General features: G+C 54.6%; 1 protein-coding gene across 9 annotated transcripts; it reads left to right on the plus strand.

Moving 5' to 3' along the window:
- The first annotated feature begins 3,180 nt into the window (after positions 1–3,180).
- Positions 3,181–20,724, plus strand: TEAD3 (TEA domain transcription factor 3). 9 transcript variants are annotated; one of them, XM_037015105.2, is made up of 14 exons: positions 3,181–3,221; positions 8,807–9,057; positions 10,893–10,957; positions 14,425–14,487; positions 14,676–14,738; positions 15,503–15,559; positions 16,180–16,317; positions 16,429–16,478; positions 17,060–17,121; positions 17,877–18,010; positions 18,218–18,391; positions 18,585–18,725; positions 18,803–18,955; positions 19,121–20,724. In XM_037015105.2, the coding sequence occupies exons 1-14, from the start codon at positions 3,196–3,198 to the stop codon at positions 19,232–19,234; spliced, it is 1,491 nt and encodes a 496-aa protein (XP_036871000.1). In that variant the 5' UTR covers positions 3,181–3,195; the 3' UTR covers positions 19,235–20,724. The 9 variants fall into 9 exon arrangements, with proteins under 9 accessions (XP_036871000.1, XP_036871001.1, XP_036871002.1 ...); XM_037015106.2 differs by having other exon boundaries at positions 17,907–18,010; XM_037015107.2 differs by having other exon boundaries at positions 15,548–15,559.
- Positions 20,725–22,584: the final 1,860 nt, after the last annotated feature.

Genomic DNA, 22,584 nt, shown 5'->3' on the forward strand with positions numbered 1-22,584 from the left:
CACCCAACCCCATTGTCTGTCATGCCCTTTACTCCTGCCTGGGGAGGGAAGGGGAGAGTGCCCGTCTGCATCTGCTTCTCAGCCTACCCAGGCCCTGGGGCAGTGTCACTGAGACCCCACTCTGTCACCTTTCCCAGAGAGGTGCTCTGATCTAGGAGAGTTTCTTGGACAACGAGGAATGAGGCCTTGGGGGAGGGCTTCTCAGGGGGCATCTCCCTCTGTATCTTCCTTCTCTCCAGGTAGAGGCAGAACCAGGTCAGGCCTGGACTTGTAGCCCAGGAGAGCGGGCGATAGGAGTGGGGGCTGGATACGGCTCAGAGGGACTGGTGCCGGTGATGGCTCTGTATGTCCCCTGTGGCCTGGTTCTGTGTGTCTGTCCAGTGCAGGGGGCTCCGACACCTCCTTGGAGGGAATGCTGGGGGCAGCCTGGAGCACGGTGGGAAATCAAAGTCCCCAAAAGTTAGAGATTTGGGGGAATTACATCCCCTTCCCTTCCAGAGTCTTATAGCTCCTTTCCAACACCCTCCCCCTATGGATGCCACCCCAGGATATAGTTCTGTGATTTCTGGATCCCTGCTCACCCTGTGGGCAGGAGATGGACACAGGTATCTCCTAGGGCTAGGCTATCTGGTGAGGATGACTTAAGGGGCCCTGGATGCCCCCTCCTCAGAGACAGGCTGGGAACTAATGGGAGCCTCAGTTTCTTGGGCCTTCCCCCACTGTCTAGGGAGGGAAGAGTAATTAATGCTAATTAACACATTTGGGCTGGGGAATGGCTGAGTAGGATGGTCAGTGATTGGTGGGACAGAGCTGTGTGTGTGTGTGTGTGTGTGTCTTGCGCCCTGCTCCTACCCCCACCCTCAGGTTTGCAGACCCCTAGTACATTCTCCCAGTTGAGGGAATATTAAAGCCAGAATGAGACATCTCAACAGAGGAGGTCAAGAAATAAAGATCTGGTCCCAGCTAGGCCTTTAACCAGTTGTGTTATCTTGGCGGCCCTCTTTGGGCCTCAGTTTCTCTGCTTGGAATAAGTGACTTTTCAGGTCCCTTTTCTCTGAGCTCATCCCAGAGTCTCTGTCTCCTAGTCAGTTGGCCTTCCTTATTATGGAACCTGAACCTGGTGGGATCTGGAGAAGTGAGTGAGGAAGAAGGTGAGGACAAAGCAGGGGGTGACTAAGCAGTGGCTAAACCAAGTGAGTGTGGCTGAAAAGGTTGCGGACAACAGGCGTCAAGGGGCAGGGAGGCCAGGTGGAGTTGGGGGAACTTGCCCTCTGAAGTGGTTGTGGGGTCTGGCAAGACTGGACAGGATGTATGGTGTTCAGAGGCCATTTGGATAGTTGGCCTCCCTGCCCAACTCCCAGAGTCCCCTAGGGGCTCAATGTGGAATCTAGAAGGGAAGAGAAGCTATCAGTTCTGCCCACCTTGGGAAGGGAAGAAGAGCAGAGGGCCCACTCACAGTGAGGAGAGCAGGGAAGGGACCTGGTAATACCAGGTGCCAGGGAGCTGGGGAACCGTGGGGGCTCAAAACGCTGCAGCTTCCTGTGGAGGTGGCTAGGAGGTCCTGGTCTCTTCTTCCCACATAGAGCTGCAGATGCTGTGGGGTCTGAGGGGTGGCCTTGAGGATCCCTTGGGGCAGCCCTGGGGCCGTGGCGGTAGCTTCTGGTCGGAGCTGGGGTGGAGGTCAGCCGTCAAGCTGGGTCATCCCATGGCCTTGCCCTGCCTTCCCCTCCCGTCCCTCCTGGTGGTGTGCCAATCTAGGGTTGCCTGCAGGAGAGATGCTGCCCTCCAGGGAGGACTCAGAAGGGTAGACGGCCCTGCCTGTCCTCTTGGGGTCCCACGGGAGGCTGAGCCAGGGGCCAAATAATCCCATGGCTCTGTAGATCCCCAAAGCCTCAGCCCTTGAGGTTTCCTAGAGCGCTGATTGTTTCCTGTACTCCCTGCCAGGCCCAAGAGGACAGGAAGTGATAGAGGGAAATGAGAGTGCAACTGCCTGTGACACTGGATGTGTGTGAGAGGGGCTGAGTGGGCTGTTCTGTGTGGGCGAGACTGTGGGGTGGATGCATTGTGAGGGAACCGGGTAAAACCAGTTTGTGTGGGACCACATGTGAGGCTGGGTGTGAACATGAGAGACACTGGGACATCATGTGTGGCTTTGAAACATCACACATGTGAGAGAAATTAACATTCCATGTGTGACTGATACTGCAGGTACACATGGGAGACCATATGAATGATGCTCTTAGTGTGTGACTGGGACGCTGTGTGTGTAAACAAGCTGTAACAGGTGACGTTCTGTGTGTGTGAGTGGCCACCATATGGGATGTATTTATGAAAGAAACGGCTTGACCAACAGTGGGAGCCAGTGTCGGGCACTGAATGGGATTCTGTGCTTATCTGTATGAGGGACACCGTGATTGTATGATGCTGCACCGGTCAAAAGCACGAGTGATATTCCATGTGACATATGATGCTATGGTATGACTATTTGTGATCCTGTCTATGTGTGTGAGCAACACATAAGATGGCCTCAGGTCTGTAGAAACTCTGATGGTCTGTGTGTGTGACTATATAGGACACTGCGTATGAGAAAAACCGTGACAGCTGGGTGCATGCATATGAGGGAACAGCCACATGGTGGACTATATCCCATACAGCATATGTGTTCTGAGGAGTTGCATGATCAGCCTAGTGTGAAGTAAGTTGTGTGGGTGAACCTGAGCACGAGAAAGAAAACTCTGCAGGCATGGCACTGCGTGTGGGGGACACTGTGGGGTGTGCCAGAGACTGACTCTGCGGGTGGTCACTATGTGAGATTGTCTGGGACTGTAGGGCAGTGTGGGTGACATCCCGTGGGGCTGTGCCAGACATGGCGTGGGATACCATGTGTGACAAATCTGGGGACTTGGGACCCCGATGCTTGGGGCGTCTATGCGGAGGACCATGAAAAAGACAACTGTTGAGAACAAAGAAGGAATGTACTTAATGCCACTGAATTATGCACTTTAAAATGGTTAAATGGAAAATTTTATGTATATTTTATCCCAGTAAAAAAATTTTGTATAGAAAGAAGAGAGACGCGGGTAATGGTGAATGTGCGAGACAGTGGCTGTGAAGAGGATCGTGGTGTGTAACAGAGGAAGAGCCAAGAGAAAGCGTGTGTGTCTATAGATGACACTGTGACTCGTGGTTCAGGGAATGACTGAGGGACTGGTGGCAGCTCGGTGGGTGCCCCAGAGCCCAAGGGGCCAGGGTGAGGCAGGCAGAGGTGGGGCCCACTGACATGTTAACTGAGAACTGTGAAGCCCAGTTTCCCAAGTTACCCATTGGCTGCATCCCAACCTGGATACCTGGCCTTGCACAGAGGTCAAGAGTGGGGGCTAAGGGACCTGGGCCCCTTCTCTCTGCAGGAGGTTTGAGGGCTCTGAGTCTCTACCTTCCCACCCACCTACACTGTGTGGCAGTGAGGATGAGCTTTGAACAAGGAAGCCTGGGGGGCTGCCCCACCCCCTCTGCTCCCTAGAAGCCCATGCCCTGAGTAGTGGGGGCGGGTGGGTGCAGAGAGTCTTGATTCCCAAATTGGAAGCACATTAATAAGCAGGGAGGAGGCGGGGCCCTGCCCCGCCCCCCTCCTAGAGGGCTCTGCAAATTGCTTCCTCCTGTGAAAACCTGACCCTGCCCCAGGAAGGAGGGGCCTCCCTCCCCAGTCTGGCAGGGTGTGGCCACTTGGCAGGGTCCCTCAGGGGTCCTTGGGTCGGTGGGGGAGGCAGACACCATCTCCATCCCGCTCTGCTCTCCCGTCCCAACCAGAGCATGGCCACTTCTAGGGTGGGAGCCTCTGGCAGCTGGAGAACAGCTGGCTCTGCTATGGAGGCGGGCAGGGAGGAAGGAGAGAAAGGCAGAGGGGGTAGGAGGTTCCCTTAGCCCTCATCAGCTCCCCTCCCCATCCTCAACCCCCTGACTGGTCAGCCCAGCCCAGGTGTGGGGGTGGGAGGCTGAGGATAAAACTTCTCATTTCACTATGCTTCCCATACCTTGAGTGAAGTTCTTACTCAAAGTACAGCACCTTGGGGGCTGGGGTCCCTGCAACAGTGGACAGCTGCTGGCTGTTAGACCCAGTAGGGTTACTGGACTCAGTTTGTCCTCAGGGGGGCTGGTGCAGGAAGAGGAATAATATGGGGTTGGGGGAGACACCTGCTTTGACTTGTCTGCATCCCCCAACATGGAGACTCTGGGGGAGCCCAAGATCAGTCCTGTCCCTTCCCCCCTTGAAAGGGATATATAGTGCTGGGTGGTCTGGAGGCTGGGGGGCTCTAGGGTGGGGACCTAGGGCCTCTGCAGCAGCCCAGCTCTGGCCTCCATCCTTGGAGCTGTCCAGCCAGTTATTCCAGCAGGTCTGGCCCCAGGGTAGAGAGTGGGCAGCAATGTGCCCCTTGTCTCCCCCAGGGCCTCAGATCTGCTCACCCAGCCTCCCAGCTCCCATCTCTGCCATCACCCAGAGGTACCTTCTGACCTCAGAAGGCCAGAGGCCCTGGGAGAGAGGGAGTGGGTGGGGCTGGTCAGACGGAGGGTAAAGGCAGAGTGGAACACAGAAGCCCACACCTACAGGGCCTCTGCAGAGAGAGGTGGGAGCAGATGGGACAGGACTGGGGATGTCCTGGACATGGCCCTGTTGCAGCTGACCCCAGCCTCCAGCAATGGCTTCCCTTGTCACTCCTTCCCTCTAGGTCTGCCCCGGCCTCTGGGTCTTCCTGGCATTGGCTCATGAGCACAGGTTCACATGCTCTCTCCCTCTCCCTCTCTCTCCCACTCTTCCTCTTTCTCCCTCCCTGTCTCATTTTCCCTACCTCGGTCTCTCTGTCCCCGCTGGGCTCCTCCTGACCCACCCCCTCCCTGCCCGACTGTATCTGAGCTTAGTGATCTCTCCACTTCCTCCCCATTTCGCCCCTCAGCCATGTGTCCCCTTCCCTCTGTTAGCCAGGATCACTCGCTCTCCCCACCTCACCCCCACCAGCTCTTCTCAGTCTCTCTGTCTCTCCCTCTGAGTCTCACTCCAAGGTTTGCTCTGTCTCTTCTTTTTGTCTCTCATTCTCTGGGACTCCCCCATCTCTCCTGTCTGTCCCTCTCTCTGGGTCTGTCTCCCCGACACTGGCTCCCTCTCCCCTCCTGTCTCAAGCTCCACCCCCTGGTCCCTTACTTGGGTCTCTCTCCTCTCCTGCCCCTCTTGGTGACACAGCCCAGCCAGGCAGAGGTGCTAGACCCCTAGAGGAGCACCAACAAGCAGACTGGGGTGGGGGCTGCCTCTGCTCCCAACCCCTCCCTGTACAGAGAAGCTGAGACCCTGCCCCTAGCTGGGCTGCCGTACAGGGGCCTGCTGTCCTCCTAGGCAGCCCTCTCAGCTTCCCCTTATGCCTGAGTCCCACATTCCCCACAGTCCAGCCCTGCAACTGCCAAGGAGCCCTTAGCCACCTCCCTCATCGCGGGGCTGGGTCCCAGTGGTTTGGGGGTCTGAGGAGAGGAGATGGGCACACACACTCAGCCTCATCCCACCGCACCGCTGTAACTCTGGGAAGAACAGGGGAGCCAGTCCACAGTCCTCGTGCTGACCCACTCCTGAGGGGAGCAGTAGGACATAGCCCCCAAGCTGGGCTCAGCCTGGCCCAGTTACCCATGCCCATGGTATGCCCCGGCCTGGGGGTACAAACATTCTCACTTGGCTGTCAGCCTGGGCACTCACACAGCACATGTGCCCATGTGTGCGCCTATGCATGGCTGTGTGGGCTGGGGGTCACCTGCGGGCCCATGCGTTGGTGCCTCTGCCCACAGGAGTTCTTAGAAAGTGGGTCTTGCATGTGCCTACCAGCCAGCGGAAGGGATGGTGGTCCTGCTTCTCTCCTTGAGTCGCCCTTGCAGCCACCCCCTGGGCGCCCCTCCCCCTCACCAGCTGCCAGCAGTCCCAGCCAGGGGCCGCCGCCCCGCCCCCCCAGTCTGTCCCAGCTCCCAAGCACTGCTGTGTTCGCCATATTTGGCCACAGTGCTCCTGTGGGGGGCGGGGCGGGGCTGACATCACCCCGAGAAGGGGGGGCCACCGCCTGGATGAGGGGAGGCAGGCATACTTGGGGGAGGCAGGAAAGTTGCTTTGAAAAGTCTGAGGCTGCCCAGGCCCCCCATGTGCTGGGCCCCTGCTGCTGAGGGAGGCTCAGAAAAGGACTGTGGGGAAATGGGTTGAGGATTCCCCTGGGAGACGTCTTAGCTCCTCGTAGCCCCTCTTCTGCCTTCCCTATGACACTGGCCCCGGGCAGTGTCAGACCTGGGGGGAGGCCCTGCATCCCAGTGATTAAGTGTCAGAGTCACTGGGTTCCCCCAGGGTCCCTGCTTCCCTCACATTTTTATTGCAGGAACTTGGCCTTAGAGGTTGAGGATAGATGGGGATGGGGATACAGCCTCCTGGGGTGGAAGACAGGCTGGGGGTAGAGACAGTGGCCCTCTCATTGGTAAGGAGCGTGGCTTCCTCTCTCCCTGGCTTCCCTCCAGTGTGGGAGAGCTATTGGCGGTGGTATTGGAAGCCTCACAGAAAGGGCTACAGAGGTTGGGGGTGGAGGTGGGCAGTCCTTGAACTTGGGCTGAGGGATCCCCCTGGTCTGGACCAGATTGAGCAGTCTCAGGGTGGTTGCCATGATAGCCAGGCCTCCTCTCCTGCTACAGATTGTTGGTCTTCTCAGCCCCCTCCTCTTGGTTAAGAGACTGAGGCCAGATTGCCTGGGTTCAGAACTCCGCTTAAGCACTGATAGCTGTGTGTTCTTCAGCAAGTTGTTTAACCTCTGTGCCTTGGTTTCCTCATCTGTACAGTAGGGATAATGTTATCTACCCCTATAGGTTATTGTGAGGGTTAAATGAGTCCATGTGTAAAATCCCAGAACCAAGTGCCTGCCATATGGCAGGTGTTGTTATTAGTAGTAATATTAAGTCCGAACTCTGTATCTATCTGACATGCAGGCCCCCAGGCCCTTCCCACCCCATGCCACTAGCAACCGGCTTTAAGCTCCCTCAGCAGACAGGTGGCCCCACAGGCAGATGCCCCACCCACTCCGCAGGACCTGGAATTTGTGGCTGAAGGAAAAGAATTTTCTCCCCTGGCTTCTGAGGGGGGGTCCCTCTTCCTCTACCCTGCCCGTGTTTTCCCTGCATCTTGAGCAGAGTCCCAGGATCTAGCCTTTTTGGGCTCCTAGGGCCCTGGGATCCTGATATATATTTGGCATGCAGATTCTGAGACTGAGGGGGTCGGGGTGAGCCTTGGGGCTATGTGTGGGGAGGCGGAGGGACCGGCTGGGTGTGGTCTAAATTAATAGTCCCACCTGGTGTGTGCAGGGAGCTCAGAGTTTACAGAGCCCTGGCCCATCTGCAAAGTGGGCCAGGGCAGAGGCAGGCGTGTGGGTGGTTTATGGGCTGCTGTGGGGCCCGGAGGTTCGGGAACAGGAAGTGGGATGGAGGAGTGGGTGGGGTTGAGCAAGGCTGTTGGCCAGGCACCCGCAGCTTCTCCCTTGCCAGCCAGCAATTGCTCCCCCCTTGAATTTCCCGGAGCACCCCACATTTAGAGTCCTAGGCAGGGTCCTTGTGAGTTATCTTATGGGGAAGGCAAAACCACACCCTTCCTGGGTCCAGAACTCTCTTCATCCCAAAGCAGGTCCTCAGCAGGATTACAGTGATGCTGGGAGGTGATTGAAGGGTGAGGGTCCCTGGTTGGGTATCCCAATGATAGGGAGGAGGAGCTGGCACAGTGAGAGCCAAGGAACACCTCTGAGAGCCAAATGCTGGGCCCTTATGTTCTTCCTCTCTTTTCCCATCATGATGCCTTTGGCAGCTGCACAACCTTGTGAGACTCAGTTTTCCTCAGTTGCCTGGGAGAGGGTCCCCCCAAGGGAGGACATGAGGGAACCCAAGGAGAGGCCAAGGGTGGGAGTCCAGCACAGAGCAGGGGTTCCCACCACTGAGTCCCCCACACTGTGTGTGCGTGATAGGGGGTGGGGCTCAGGGTGGGGGGCCCACACTGTGACTAGGCTCTGTGTTAGGAGGAGGGCTGGAGAGATGAGGGGACTCGTTCACTCCTCAGACCTCCTCCCAAATCTCTCCCTCTCTCCTGGCCCCTCTCTTTGCTACCTTGCCCACTTCCTGCCTCCAGAAGTGAGTGTCCCCCTCTTGTCCAGCCCTGAGAAGTGTCTCCCAGAGCTGCATTTTTGGGATAACTCAACCCTTCTTGCCAGCTCCCTCCAACGCCCTGACAGCCTATGGCTGAGTGAGGCAGGTCCTCAGCCTGTCCCCTCCCAGTGTCCACTACCATGATAGGGTGCAGGAAGGGGGCTGCTGGGCCAAGGGGTAAGGGTTACCTCTCTCCCTCGCCCCCACGCACAGTGCTGTACATCCACCCAGCACCAGAGCCCCATCATTGTCTGCCTTCCCTGCCTTAATTTGGAGGATTGAATGAATGTGAACATGCTTTTTCCCCACAGAAGTATTGTGAGGATGTAAAGCATTGTCACAGTTATTATTGCTATGTCTTCAGTGCTGTGAGCCTGGCATTATCGTTGGCCCTTTGTCATGATTGTGTTTAGTTTTAACCCTCACAACCTCAAGGAAACTTCCCATTTCTGTGACCAGGGCTTGGAGAGGTGCTGTAGGTATCCAAGGTCACTGCTGACTATACACAACCTCTGGTTACCCCCACCCCTGCTAGAGAGCACCTGGCCCTGCAGCAAGAGATTGCCCAGGTCTGGGAGGAGCCTGGCCCTGACCCCTCGCATCTGCCCCCCAGGCTCAGGCTGCCAGTGGGCTCAGGCCCAGAGCCCAGAGCAACCAGCACAATAGCGTCCAACAGCTGGAACGCCAGCAACAGCCCCGGGGAGGCCCGGGAGGATGGGTCCGAAGGCCTGGACAAGGGGCTGGACAACGATGCAGAGGGTGTGTGGAGCCCGGACATCGAGCAGAGCTTCCAGGAGGCCCTGGCCATCTACCCGCCCTGCGGCCGCCGCAAGATCATCCTGTCAGACGAGGGCAAGATGTACGGTGCGTGTGGGGAGGCAGAGGGACACTGGACAGGACTGGGGCAAGTAGCCTGGCCCTCCCTGGCCCCTCCCCCTGCTCTCTGCCCCCTCACCCAACCGGTTTGTCAAAGCCCTGTGGGGCCACCATGGGCGAGTCTGGGCGTGCAAGCCTGTGTGTCTGGATCCTCCTCATAAACAAGCCAGGCTTGCCCCCTCCACCAGAGCATGGCCTAATCTTGACACCCCCATCTGTACCTCCTCTCCTCCCCACTGCTGGCCTGGAGGTTTTGGGGTGACTCAGTGGGCCCAGGAAACTGGGTCAGTCCAGTGTGTTCCAGCTAGGCCCCCCAAGGGAGGACATGAGGGAACCCAAGGAGAGGCCAAGGGTGGGAGTCCAGCACAGAGCAGGGTTTCCCACCACTGAGTCCCCCCCCACTGTGCGTGCGTGATAGGGGGCGGGGCTCAGGGTGGGGGCCCACACTGTGACTAGGCTCTGTGTTAGGAGGAGGGCTGGAGAGATGAGGGGACTCGTTCACTCCTCAGACCTCCTCCCAAATCTCTCCCTCTCTCCTGGCCCCTCTCTTTGCCACCTTGCCCACTTCCTGCCTCCAGAAGTGAGTGTCCCCCTCTTGTCCAGCCCTGAGAAGTGTCTCCCAGAGCTGCATTTTTGGGATAACTCAACCCTTCTTGCCAGCTCCCTCCAACGCCCTCTGACAGCCTATGGCTGAGTGAAGCAGGTCCTCAGCCTGTCCCCTCCCAGTGTCCACTACCATGATAGGGTGAAGGAAGGGGGCTGCTGGGCCAAGGGGTAAGGGTTACCCCTCTCCCTCGCTCCCACACACAGTGCTGTACATCCACCCAGCGCCAGAGCCCCATGCAGGGCATGTTCCAGGGTGCCTTCTGCAGGGCAGGGGCTGTCTACCCCACTGCCCCCTCCTAGATGTCTGGGGCAGCCCCACAGGGTATTTTTAGACAGCGCAGTGAGTGGGGTGGAGAGGGGCAGACAGGAAGGGAGGGGCAGTGGGGCTGGTTCTGTCATCAAAGAAAAATTTGGAGAATGTGGCCATTCTGGGGAGAATATGGAACTGGGGGACAGGAGGCCTAGATTTGGGGGCAAAGAGGTATAGGCCAAGCATATGTCAGCATCTCTCAGGGTGGGAGACACTGGTAACCAGTGACATGGGGGTGACACACTCAAGGACAATGACACACTGAGTGACACATCTTGACACAGGCTGTATGTGTGGTAAGCATGTTGGAAACCATCCGGTCCTTCCTGCCCATTTCATCAGAGAAGGGAAGGGACTTGTCCAGGGTCTCCTCGAGTGGCAAGGACAGGAGCCCAGTCCAGAGCTCTTCCAGACACATGGGGACATGCGCCAAGACATCTGCCACCTGGGGCAGGCCTCACTCCCACATGGGTACATACTCAGGGATGGGGAGCTGATGACAAGCACCAGTCCAGGAGGACAGAGGAGGGAGGTCTGCTGGGGGCTGGGAGTCGGGGGCCCAGCTGTCCTGCCACCCTTCAGCCACACCTGCCCTTGTCTGTCTGCTGGGAAACCTGTCAGGCTGCCTGACACTGTTCCACCTTCCCTCCTCCTACTCACCCCCTGCCCCAGCAAGCAGCCCCCTCAGGTCCCGAGGCAGTGGGGGGAGAGCCTGGGACTTGCCCACCACCTTCTCCTGCCCTGCTGATACCCCTGAGGGAGCAGGGGTCAGGGGGAAGAAGGTGGGGAGGGAACAGAAGAACAGTGTTTGGGGAGGGGTCTGGTGTGGTTCCCAGCTGATGGGGGGTCTCCAGCCACCAGCTCCCTCCTTTGCCCGCTCCTCACTTTTTCTCTCTCCCCAATCTAGGTAGAAATGAGTTGATTGCGCGCTATATTAAACTGAGGACGGGGAAGACTCGGACAAGAAAACAGGTAAAGAGAGGATTCATGCTGCAGCTCCTCTGCCCACACACCGTGGCACTTGCCTCCCTCAGCCCCTGCCTGTCCGGCCAGCCCGCTCCCCTCCCTCCCTTCCGCTCCCTGGTGATTTCATATCCCCAGAGCTGCCTCTGACCACCCACCACTCCACCCCAGGCCTCTGGTTAAGTGACCACAGATAAGCCCCACGGGGCAGCTGCATGGCCACTGACCAGTCAGAGAGACAGATGGGTGGACAGACAAGGACAGACGTGCCAAGCCCGGCAGCCTGGTTGAGATAGGGGTGTGTGCTGTTGGACAAGCATCTAACCAGGACCAGGCAGGGGATGGGAGGAGGCAGGGCTGGGAAAGCTTCATGAAGGAGGTAACACTCACGGTACATTTTTAAGAAGGAATAGGATTTAGCCAGGAAGAAAAAAGGGAGAGGATTCTTCCAGCTGAAGAAGTTGGATATGCAAATAATAATTGTGAATCCATACAGAGCTTACTTTATATTAATTAATTTGTTTATTCCTCACAGCAATCTTATGTGGTAGGTACAGTAATTATCCACATTTTACAGATGAGGAAATTGCACTGGGAAGTTAGGTAACTTCCTCAAGGTTCCTCAGCTGGTAGGTGGTGAACCCAGGATTCAACTCCTTGGGCAGAAGAGCCAACGATCAGCAGGGTGGTGGGGTGGAGGGAGGCGTGGAAGAGCTGAGGGCTGTGAAAAGCAGGAGGCCTGAGGGACAGGTTTCCATAGCAGGCAGCTGGGGGCCATAGAAGGAACAGAGCAAGGAGTGGCGGCTGGCAGCTGTCGAGGAATGTTGGTGCTACAGCAGCTGGGGCAGTGGATTAGGGAGGGAGAGGGCCGGGCCCAGGCAGGGAACCATGATGGTAGCCTGGGGGTGGCAACGGTGAGGGTGGTGGGAAATGGGGAAAAAATGATGATTTGAGAGATGATAGGGTGACTTCTAGTCCCAGAAGGGAAGCATTTTGTGACAGGAAAGCTTGAGGGGAGCCATTGGAATGGGTCGCATTTGGGGTGCCTGGCAGAGAAGCAGACTGGAGGCAGGTACCTGGAGGGACAGAGGCCAGCTCTGACCCTCAGGCTTCCCAACCTCCGTGTCTGGGTGGGGTTTGGACCTTGCACCCACCTCCCATGTGTGCATATGACAAGCCTGACTGTCCACCTGGCTGTCTCAAAGGAAGATTCTGAAACACTCCTGCATTTGTTCAGGCATTTATTAAATGCACCCCCCTGGGCCAGCTCATGTTGCCCAGCATTTATTCATTTAGCAAATTGTTGCGCCACCCCTATGTTCTAGGCATTAGGCACCAGATAGACAAGGGCCCTCCCTGTTTCCTGGAGCCTGGGGCTGCGGGAAGAATACTGACCGATCAGACCCTGGGTTCAACCACCTGAGCGCCTCAACTTCTGTTCCTCAGCCATTAAATCAGCTAGTGTGTGAAGATGCCGAGAGCAGCGTGAGCCCTGGATAAGAAGTTGCTGCTATTATTGTCACTACTGTCATTATAGACAGCTTGTCCTGCTTCACCCAAAAGACGTGTTTATAGGAATCTGCTAGAGTGGGAAAGGACCGAGGGACCTTTAAGCTCAGTCATGTTGGCCTGAAGCCCTGAGAGGGGAGCAGAGCCTCTTAATTCTGGGTCCAGCATTATGCCTGCCCTTGGCCAAGTGTCCCGAGAGGCTGGCTGTGCAATGAGGTTTTACAAACCAGTGGTCAGCAAGCTCAGGATTTTCAAAAATGCTGGCCTTTTTCATTTTGCAAGCGTGGTATTCCTCTAACTTTATTCTTTCTTATAACTCTGATATCTAATATATTTTTCAATGGGATCCATCCTATCATTAGGAGAACAAAGCATGTCTTTATGTGTCACAAAGAGCAGCCAGCTGACAGGCAAGTTTTTTTGGTTGTCTTTATCTTATTTTACTTTTGGTAAAAAAAATGTAATTTTAGTTTTTTTTATAGATACATATAGCAATTAATAGCAAGTACACTGCCTCCATATTGGAAAAACAGCTATTACTGTAGGATGAAGCCCCAGGTGACTTTCAGCTATCACAGAGTTGAGCATTTGGAGGTAGTCCTCTTCGCTAAGAGTCTAAAAGAGTCCTGGTAGCATAGCTTGGTGTGAATCAAGTGGGCTCTGAAGTCAGGCCACCTGGGTTCAAACTCCATCTCTAGCCTCCAGCTGTGTGACCTTGGGTAGCTGCTTAACTTCTCTGTGCTTTGGTTTCCCCATCTGTAAATTGGGGATAATATTAGTACTGACTTCTTAATGTTGCTGTGAAGCTCAGATGAGCTGGTGCATGTAAACTGTGCTCAGTAAATGTCAGTTACTGTCATGACATGAAGTTATCAGTAATCTTGTTACACACAAGTCTGATTCCCGTGTACTGGGAGGTAACATAAGAGCACCACCTGGGTCCCAACCGAGTAGTATGGGGGCTGCCCAGCATCACACACATAGTAACTTTCAGTCTATGATTGAAAAGAAAAAGAAACTTTCTTTGTGGGGATAAAAACAGCTTGGAGAGAAAGCCAACAGCAGTTACTGATTATGAAAGTGTGAAGCAACCTAGATAGAGGATCTATGTGTTCCCTTGAATTTCATTGGGAAAACAGTGACATGTAGGTCCTCTGAGGCTCAGGGTTGGAGCCTTGACAGTGTCAAGGGTCTATTGTGCAAGCCCATGGCACATTCATCCACACCGTGATTAGCTCAGGTCTGCCAGGAGAGGCAGGCTTCAGGGTGGAGGTGCTGGAGAAGAAATGCAGTTAAAAGCACCTTCTGGGTACCTGTATATGTATATATATTCTGCCCTATATTAGTCCAAAGAGAAAGGAGGCATGTTGTGGGGAGAAGCTGCAAGAGCAAGCAAGGCAGGAGTAGAACCAGGCCTGGTTTTACAGGCCAGCAGCCATTGGGGTGACAGGAGGACTCAAGCAGTGGAACAGGGAGATCTTTTGCAGAGGATATGGCCTTGATGTGTGTAAGCTGATGGTCAGCAGAAAATGCCCATTAGAAAAAAATGTCTTCTCTGAGGATACCGGTGAGAAAAAGTCACCCTTTTTTGGGAAAAAAAAATGACACCCTTCCTCTGGGTGAGATGCAGCCCTGCACCAGGGCACGTAGCTTGGTCAGCAGAGCTTGGGCTGGATTTTAGTCCTCACTGGGCTACATGCTCTTGCACAGTGAACAACCTGTACAACTGTACATGGTGGTCCTAGAAGCCCCTGTAGGCTCTTGATTAAGGTAGGGCCAAGAAAAATATAGAACTGGCAGGACTGAGGGGTGTCTGTTCACAGGGCCCCACAGTTCCCCCCACCTCACTTACATTTGGTCCCAGAGATGAGAGCTGGGATGCCCCTTGCACTTGGCCACCCCACCCCATGCTGTGCCTCCTCACTGTCTGTGTTTTCCTCTCTGGTGGGGCACGGGGCGGCCCCTAGGTATCCAGCCACATACAGGTTCTAGCTCGGAAGAAGGTGCGGGAGTACCAGGTTGGCATCAAGGTACGTTAGGTGCCTGACTGGGGCCTCCAGCCCCTCCTCAGCACCTCTGCCACTATCTCTGCATGGCTCAGGCCTCTGCCTTGGCCAGCTGGCTGGTCCCACTGTGCCTCTTTTCTGGCTAAAGCTCTGTTCTTGCCTCTCCTTCCACTCTTTCTGCTTTTTCTTTCTCTTTCTCTCTCTCTCTACAGGTCTCTAGCCACTTGCAGGTTCTAGCCAGGCGGAAATCTCGGGAGATTCAGTCCAAGCTGAAGGTATGGGGTTCCCCTGTCACTGGCTTGGCCCTGCCCAGGCCTGTTGCTGCTCTGTGACCTCAGTCCAGGGGAGGGAGGGGACTAAGGAGCTATGGGGGGTGAGGGGGACACCTCAGAACACAAGCATCAGGAAGACCAAAGGCCACTTCGGGCCACAGACCCTGCAGACTACTCAGGATCCAAAGGGATAGCCAGTCCTACAGTGAGGGAGAGGAAGACCATCTGGGGGCCACTAAGGTCCACCTCTCTTCTCCGTTTTCCTTTTTCTCCTTCCTCCTAATTGCTGCTTGCTAATTGCATGGGACTTAAGGTGGGCGGGAAGGAAGTGCTCGGGGGGTATTGGCTGGCAGATACTGTGGTGGGCATATTTGCTCTTTGCACTGGCTGCTCTGTGGCTGAGGATCTCAGAGCCTGGGGTTCATGGCCCTGGCCCTTGTCAGGACCCCTATAGGCCGCATACTCTTCCTGCCCACAGCTGCATAGCAGGCTGGGCTCCCACCTCAACCCCAATGCCTCTAGCACAGCTCCACAGGATGTGGACAGACCCAAGAGCACCAGCTTGGTCCACCGTCTAGGTCTCCAGCCTGCCTTTCCTCATCCTGTCCTTTCCAGGGTAACCCCAGCTGGCAAGCATTCCCCTTGGGTAGCAGTGGGGCAGGGGGAGGGTCCACAGCTGCCTCTGAGCTGCCCTGGGCTCCCCAGGAGCTGACGGCCAGGTGGGCATTGAATGAAGGGAGGTGAAAAGACATTTTCCCACCCCATAGTCCTCATCTGAGCCTCGTCTAATTCATCCTCCCTCTCCTTCACAGGCCATGAACCTGGTAAGTTGCACCACCCGACTCTGGGGGGAATTGGCAGGGGTGTGTGGAGGGAATGGGGGGAGTGCACCCATTTTAAATTATGGGCTGTGAAATCAATTTAATAGGTTCATAAACAATATTTTTTGTTAATGGCATATAATAGTTCTCAAACTTCAGCATGCATCAGAATTGCCAAGAGGACTTGTGAAGAGATTTCTGGGCCTCTCCCTTGGAGTTTCTGATTCAGCAGGTCTGGGTTAGGGTCCTAGAGTTTTCATTTCTAACAAGCTTCCAGGTGATACAGGTATTATTGGTCCATAGACCATACTTTGAGAACCACTAGTAAAATAGAATAGAAAGTATGAGAGTGTGTGACACACAAAATAAGAGGAAATATTTTGGTAAACACTGGGTTATAGAAGAAATGCATTTTTTACTATGCATTGTGGTCAGAAGGATGATGTACATTTAGGAGACAGGCCCAGAGCAGGGCTGAGACTCTACTGAGCTCACATAACAGAGCAGGGGCTGTAATCCAGACCTGGACTCACAGAGCCCTGAGGATCTGGGATGGGGCCCATGAGGCAAGCCCTTGTCCTGTCTTTGGTCTGGTCCAGGCCACATGCTCCTCCCCTCCCCAGGACCAGGTCTCCAAGGACAAAGCCCTCCAGAGCATGGCATCCATGTCCTCTGCCCAGATTGTCTCCGCCAGCGTCCTACAGAACAAGTTCAACCCACCCTCCCCTCTGCCCCAAGCTGTCTTCTCCACTTCCTCACGGGTATATGGGGGTCCTGGGTGGTGGGGCTGGGGTGAGGGGGTACCTTCAGTGCTGCACTGTGATGGTGGTCATGGACACTGAGGGACCCCTGGACCTCTCACATCTTTGCAGTTCTGGAGTAGCCCCCCTCTCCTGGGACAGCAGCCTGGACCCTCTCAGGAGTAAGTACTGTGGTGCACCCTTCCCACACTCTCTTCTTTCCCCTGGCAGCCATGCTGGACTTCCCTCCCATCTGGGTTCCAGTAACAGCTGAGCAAAGTTTTCATTCAAAAATAGAAGGGATGGAGAGTACCAGCAAGAGAGCTAATGCATCTGTCTGTTTATTCATGTTTGTTCATTCATCAACCCACTCATCCACATGTTTCTCCTTCGATTATTTTTCACTCATTTAATCTCCAAATCAGTCAGTGGAGGAGTCAGATAGTCAAGTATACTCAGTTCCTTCAATTCTAAAATTACTTTCATTCTAAGATACACCCTCAGTTTAATGAACTTCTGGGTGGAGTTGAAACATGGCATTGAGTGTGCATATCAATTGTGAAGTGCAACAGGATTTTATAAAAGTTAGAATGTGAGGAAAACAAAAAGCTTGTGAGTTAGCTTGTCAGGATGCATTTCTGGGCCTCTGCAGAAAGGCTGGGTCATTCCCTATTGGAGTCCCAGATGAGACCCCAACTGAATGGGCCAGGTGGAAGGTGGGGATGGGGAAGACCCTCTAACCAGGCTGTGCTCCTGTCCGCAGCATCAAGCCCTTTGCACAGCCAGCCTACCCCATCCAGCCACCCCTGCCACCGACACTCAGCAGTAAGTTCCCCATTCGAAGCTACTGCCACCACCTCTCCCTCAGCATCTGCACCTCTGCTCAGAAGAGCTGGGGCCCAACTGCGTGAGAGGAGAGAGAGAGAGAGAGAGAGAGAGAGAGAGAGAGAGAGAGAGAGAGTGAGAGAGAGTGTGTGTGTGCAGGGAGGAGGAAGTGGGTATCTGTAGGGGACTGGGGCAGGCCAGAATAGCCCCCTTACCTTGTACACATTGCGTCCGGAACTCTGCTGGAAATACATACCACCAAAAGTATTACATTTATATATATATATATATATATATATATATAAATAATTCCTTGCAAGGAAACACACCAAAATCTTAATCACCCTCTCTAGATGTTGGGATTCTGGGTACTTTCTGTTCCCTTTTTACTTGTCTGTATTTTCTGTTTGAACACGTTAGTAGTGACACAAAGGAAAATCCACAGATACACTACAAGGGTCACCACACATGGTTGTACACTGCACAAGAACATTGGGCAGAGGAGTCAAAATCCAGTTCCCGTTAGTAGTGACACAAAGAAAAATCCACAGATACACTACAAGGGTCACCACACGTGGTTGTACACTGCACAAGAACATTGGGCAAGGGAGTCAAAATCCAGTTCCCATTCCTACCTGAAATGGGTGCTGTTTTCTAATTTGTGCAAAGGCTCTGTGCAGGCTGGGGGCAGCTCAGTATGTAACGATACACACACACACCCATGCAGATGAGGCTCCATCTCGTCCTCCTCCCAGGTTATGAGCCTCTGGCCCCACTTCCCCCAGCTGCTGCCTCTGTGCCTGTGTGGCAGGACCGCACCATCGCCTCCTCCCGGCTGCGGCTTCTCGAGTATTCTGCCTTCATGGAGGTGCAGCGAGACCCTGACACGGTAATGTGTTTAGTCAGGTGGGGGCTGGGTGCGTGTGCATGAGAGTTTTTGCAGTAGTGGAGAGACCATAGCATGGTAGTCCAGGGCCATGGCTCAGGGTGGTAGGATTGGGAAGCAAAGGGCAGTTCTGTCCCCATGCAGCTACCCCCACATCCCAGCCTGCACACATGAGCAGGCTCCTGACCCTGTACTGGGCCCTCCCCACAGTACAGCAAACACCTATTTGTGCACATCGGCCAGACAAACCCTGCCTTCTCGGACCCGCCCCTGGAGGCAGTCGATGTGCGTCAGATCTACGACAAGTTTCCTGAGAAAAAGGGCGGACTAAAAGAGCTCTATGAAAAGGGGCCCCCTAATGCTTTCTTCCTCGTCAAGTTCTGGGTGAGCTGCACTGGTCCCTCTCTGCTCCCAACAACCCCTCCCCCAGCGGTGCAGTATACTGGGGCCCACCCCACTGACCCCAACCCTGCCTTCTCTCCACGTGGCCTGTGGGTGGGATGCTGATGTGGCATGGCGGGGAGGCCTTCCCCTGGCCTCTGCCAGCACCCAAGGCCACCCCTGCCCCCTCCACCAGGCCGATCTCAACAGCACCATCCAGGAGGGCCCGGGAGCTTTCTATGGGGTCAGCTCCCAGTACAGCTCAGCTGATAGCATGACCATCAGTGTCTCCACCAAGGTGTGCTCCTTTGGCAAGCAGGTGGTGGAGAAGGTGGAGGTGAGTGGGGCCTGGGGATGGCGTGGTGGGGCAGAGGGCAGGCATGCAGAGTGACGTCTTCCCTTGGCTCCCTGCAGACTGAGTATGCCAGGCTGGAGAATGGGCGCTTCGTGTACCGCATCCACCGCTCACCCATGTGCGAGTACATGATCAACTTCATTCACAAGCTGAAACACCTGCCTGAGAAGTACATGATGAACAGCGTCCTGGAGAACTTCACCATCCTGCAGGTGTGGGGGGCAGCAAGGGTCATGGGGGGGTCACATGAGGGCCCCAAGCACAGGGGCATCAAAAGCCAGGGTGGCCAGACCGGAGGAGACTGAGGGTCTGCTCAGCCCCCACACACCGTGGCTCTGTGCTGCCTGACCTCCCGAATCTTCCTACCCGGCCCCCAGGTGGTCACCAGCCGGGACTCCCAGGAGACCCTGCTTGTCATTGCCTTCGTCTTCGAAGTCTCCACCAGCGAGCACGGGGCCCAGCACCATGTCTACAAGCTTGTCAGAGACTAGGGTGCCCCTGCCCCCACCACCAGGGTCCAGGACGAGCATCTTTCCCACACATCTGGCAGCCCTGGGGGTCCAGGACTGAGGACTCATCTGCCTGCCATGCCTCAGGCCCAGGACCCAGGAGGCCTTCCCACCCACCCCCAGCACACACACTCCTTGCCACTGTTCTGTGCTTTAGCTGTGGGAGGAGAGGAGGGCTCAGCCGTGGGGCAGCCTGCCCAAGAGCTGGCCCCTGTCATCCAGCTCTGCCCAGCCTTGAATGAATGGGAGGACATCTTCAGGCTCAGGCATGTGTGGCCACTGGCCCCTCAGAGGAGTGTGGCGGGCAGGTGAGGGCAGAATGGAGACCGAGGGAGCTGGGGTGCAGAGACCCCAGAAAGGAGAGTGTCAAGTGGGGTTGAGTTGAGAAGAGAGGGGCCAACACTTTCTTTGCACCTGCTGTGTGCCAGGTCCCCTGTGTGCCTCATTTCATCCTCAGACCCTGCAAGGCAAGCATGGGTCTTGCTGTCTCAGGTGAGTTGCTGAGACTCCAAGAAGTTGAAGGCCCCGTGGGCAGAGTTGGAGTTCTCACCCAGGGCTGCCTGTCCCCCGAGCCCAGGTTTACACTACCTCCCTGGAGTGGCCGGCTGTAGTGGGTGGGAGATTGGGTCTGCACTGAGGGGCTAGGGTCATTTGGGTTTGGAGCACAAAACACCTCCTCCCAGAGTCCCCTGACACAGGGGAACAGCTGCTTTTGACTAGGCAGGAGGAGGGGAGCAGCAGGGACTCATCACCCATTAGGTGCCTTCTGTCACCCCTGGTCCAGCCAAGGGCCTCGGGAGCCTCCTGTGCTGACCTCCTCCAAGTTGTCCCCGCCCAGATCCTAAGCCCAAGGCCCCCAGCAACCTTCTGATGAAGAAAGGCCCCCAGAGGCAGGTCCCCGCTTGGGAACAGGCTGGGGAGTCAGATAGGAAGATGCAGCCCCAGCCTCTGGACAGACCAGTGGCCCAGGGACAAGGAGGTACCACAAGGCTTTAAATTTTTTCTCTTTCTCAAGACTTGGGTCTGATGAACCCTTGGTGGGTACCACTCTCATGCTCTTCCCCACCTCAGTCTCCCTGGCCTGGAGCAGCAGTTCCTCAGACCCAGTTCTGAGACTGAAGGTTAGCCCTTCCCCTGCTGCCCCTTCCCAGTACCCAGACCCGTCAGCCGGCTTGGCCAGGCCACCAGCCTCTGGGTATTTATGAGTTTCATATGAAGTACTGTGCCCTTTACCTGCCCTTCCCCATCCTGCCCCTGAGCTTCCTGAAGGTCCTCACAGTTTGCATATCGCTCAGGCCACCTCCAAACCCAACCTAGGTTTTATAATGTATATTATATATTTTTTGTGTATTTTTTAAATCCAGCTGTGATGGGTTATATCATAAACGTGGCATGGGGCTGGGGCCAGGGCCCTCAAGGCCCAGCTCCTGCTCAAAAAAAAAAAAAAATTAAAGTTATTTGTTTGTGGGTTAGTTGTGTGATGAGTCGTGTGCCAGAACTGGGTTGGAACTGCTTCAGGTGGGTGTCCTGCTAGGTTAGGCCCTGGTGTGTCACCCACTCTCTGCAGGGGAGCCCCAGCCCCTACCCACACTCTATAGATAAGATTCAAGGGTCCCATGAGAGCTTTGCAGACTCCAACCTTTCTCCCCTAGTCCTGCCATGTCAGTCTTGAGCACACTGTGACATGTGCCCAGTGCTGGCCTTAACTTGTATTCTCTGTCGTTGTATTCTCTTGATTTACCCAAGGTCGTATACCAATTGAGATGGGCTCCCTGCTAAAGCTCCAGTCTTCACAGTGGCTGCTACAGTTCCCATTGTCTTGTCTTCACTTTACACAAGGAAAGCCCCAAGGGAGTGGTCTCCCAAGGGGTGGCTGCTAGCCAGAGAACCATTCCAACCTGCTCCTGCTTGCCTGGGAAAGCCCTGCTCTCCCCACTGAGCCATCTTGTGCTTCCAGCAGGGACCACACAGTTGTGGACACGGGGGCAGTATCCTCAAAGAGCAATGTTTATCTGAAATTCAAATTTAAGTGGGCAGTCTGCATCTTCATTCGCGAAATCTGACAACCCTATTCTAGAATCTAGTCTTCTAGATCATTCTGGTCCAACTTCCAATTTTGCAGATGGGGAAACGGACTGTTTAAAATGTTTTCATTCAGCCAATCAGTGGCAACACTAGGAGTTGAACCTGGTCTTCCTGACCGTGTAAGTCCCTGCACCTGTTATACGATTATATCAATCAGGGGCTTTTTGTTTTGGCCTACCATTTTACTGGGATCCCAGACTGCCAATTGCAGGATGGAGAGGGTGTCTGGAGCCCCAGCCAGTTGGGAGGTCCTGGACGTAGAAATTGGTTTATGAAGGACCCACTATGTGCCACGCCTTGGGCTCAATGAAGAATCTAATCTGCACTAATGGGGGATTACATCAATTGGGTGTTTGAAGCATCATCACACAGGCTGTTGCCTTCACTCTCCTGGAATGAACAAGCTTTGGACAATTTCTTTTAAAATAATGTAGCTCTCTCATACAGAAAACTCAGTGAAATATGGCTGGCCTCTTTGCCCCTCCCCCTACACACAAACGTTAACAGATCCAGAGGTGGGTGATGACTAGTTTCGAGGTCCCAATGTAGGAAAGGAACCAGGATGAGGTGATCTTGTGAACCCAGAGCTCTCAGTGTAGGTTAAGACAGCAGCTTAGGAAGTACCTGAACCCACTTCCTCCCACATGTAAATCTACACCCACTGAACCCTGAATTCTAACTCTGACTTCTAGAGGCTAGGATTTAAAGTAGCTCAACCTTCATTTACAATTGGAATCAGTCTGCTTTCCTGTCCTGCTGCCTGCTTTTTCTGTGGTGCTGTGGACCTCTTGGGAGCAGGCACCATGGCTCTGAACAGATTCTCCAGAGCCAGGCAGAAAAGTGGTGACTGTTTAACATAGAATTGGTTTTTAAGGATTCCTATCCCAATACAAAAGGCATAACAGACATGCCAAGAGCAATGGTAAAATTCAGATGATTCAAATCAATAATCCAGGAAGACTCACATTCCCAAGTATTTCTAAAACATAGTCATTCACTTTGCCTCGGTTTCCAAATGATTTAAAGATTTTAATCCCCGGTTTATTTTAAACAGGGTGTAGCTGTTAAGGCACTTTGTTCTCCCCATTCATCAGAACCATATCCTCAGTACTGCCGCTACTCAATCGTCCATCCTAAACCCAACTGAGCCAGATACTTGTGTACAGGGGACATGCATATATACATAATCACAGAACAGCTGTTCCCACGCTAAGCACCAGTCACCGTACAAAACACACTTTTAAGTC

This window comes from Manis javanica, chromosome 16 (assembly GCF_040802235.1).
Source record: "Manis javanica isolate MJ-LG chromosome 16, MJ_LKY, whole genome shotgun sequence".
Lineage (NCBI taxonomy): Eukaryota > Metazoa > Chordata > Mammalia > Pholidota > Manidae > Manis > Manis javanica.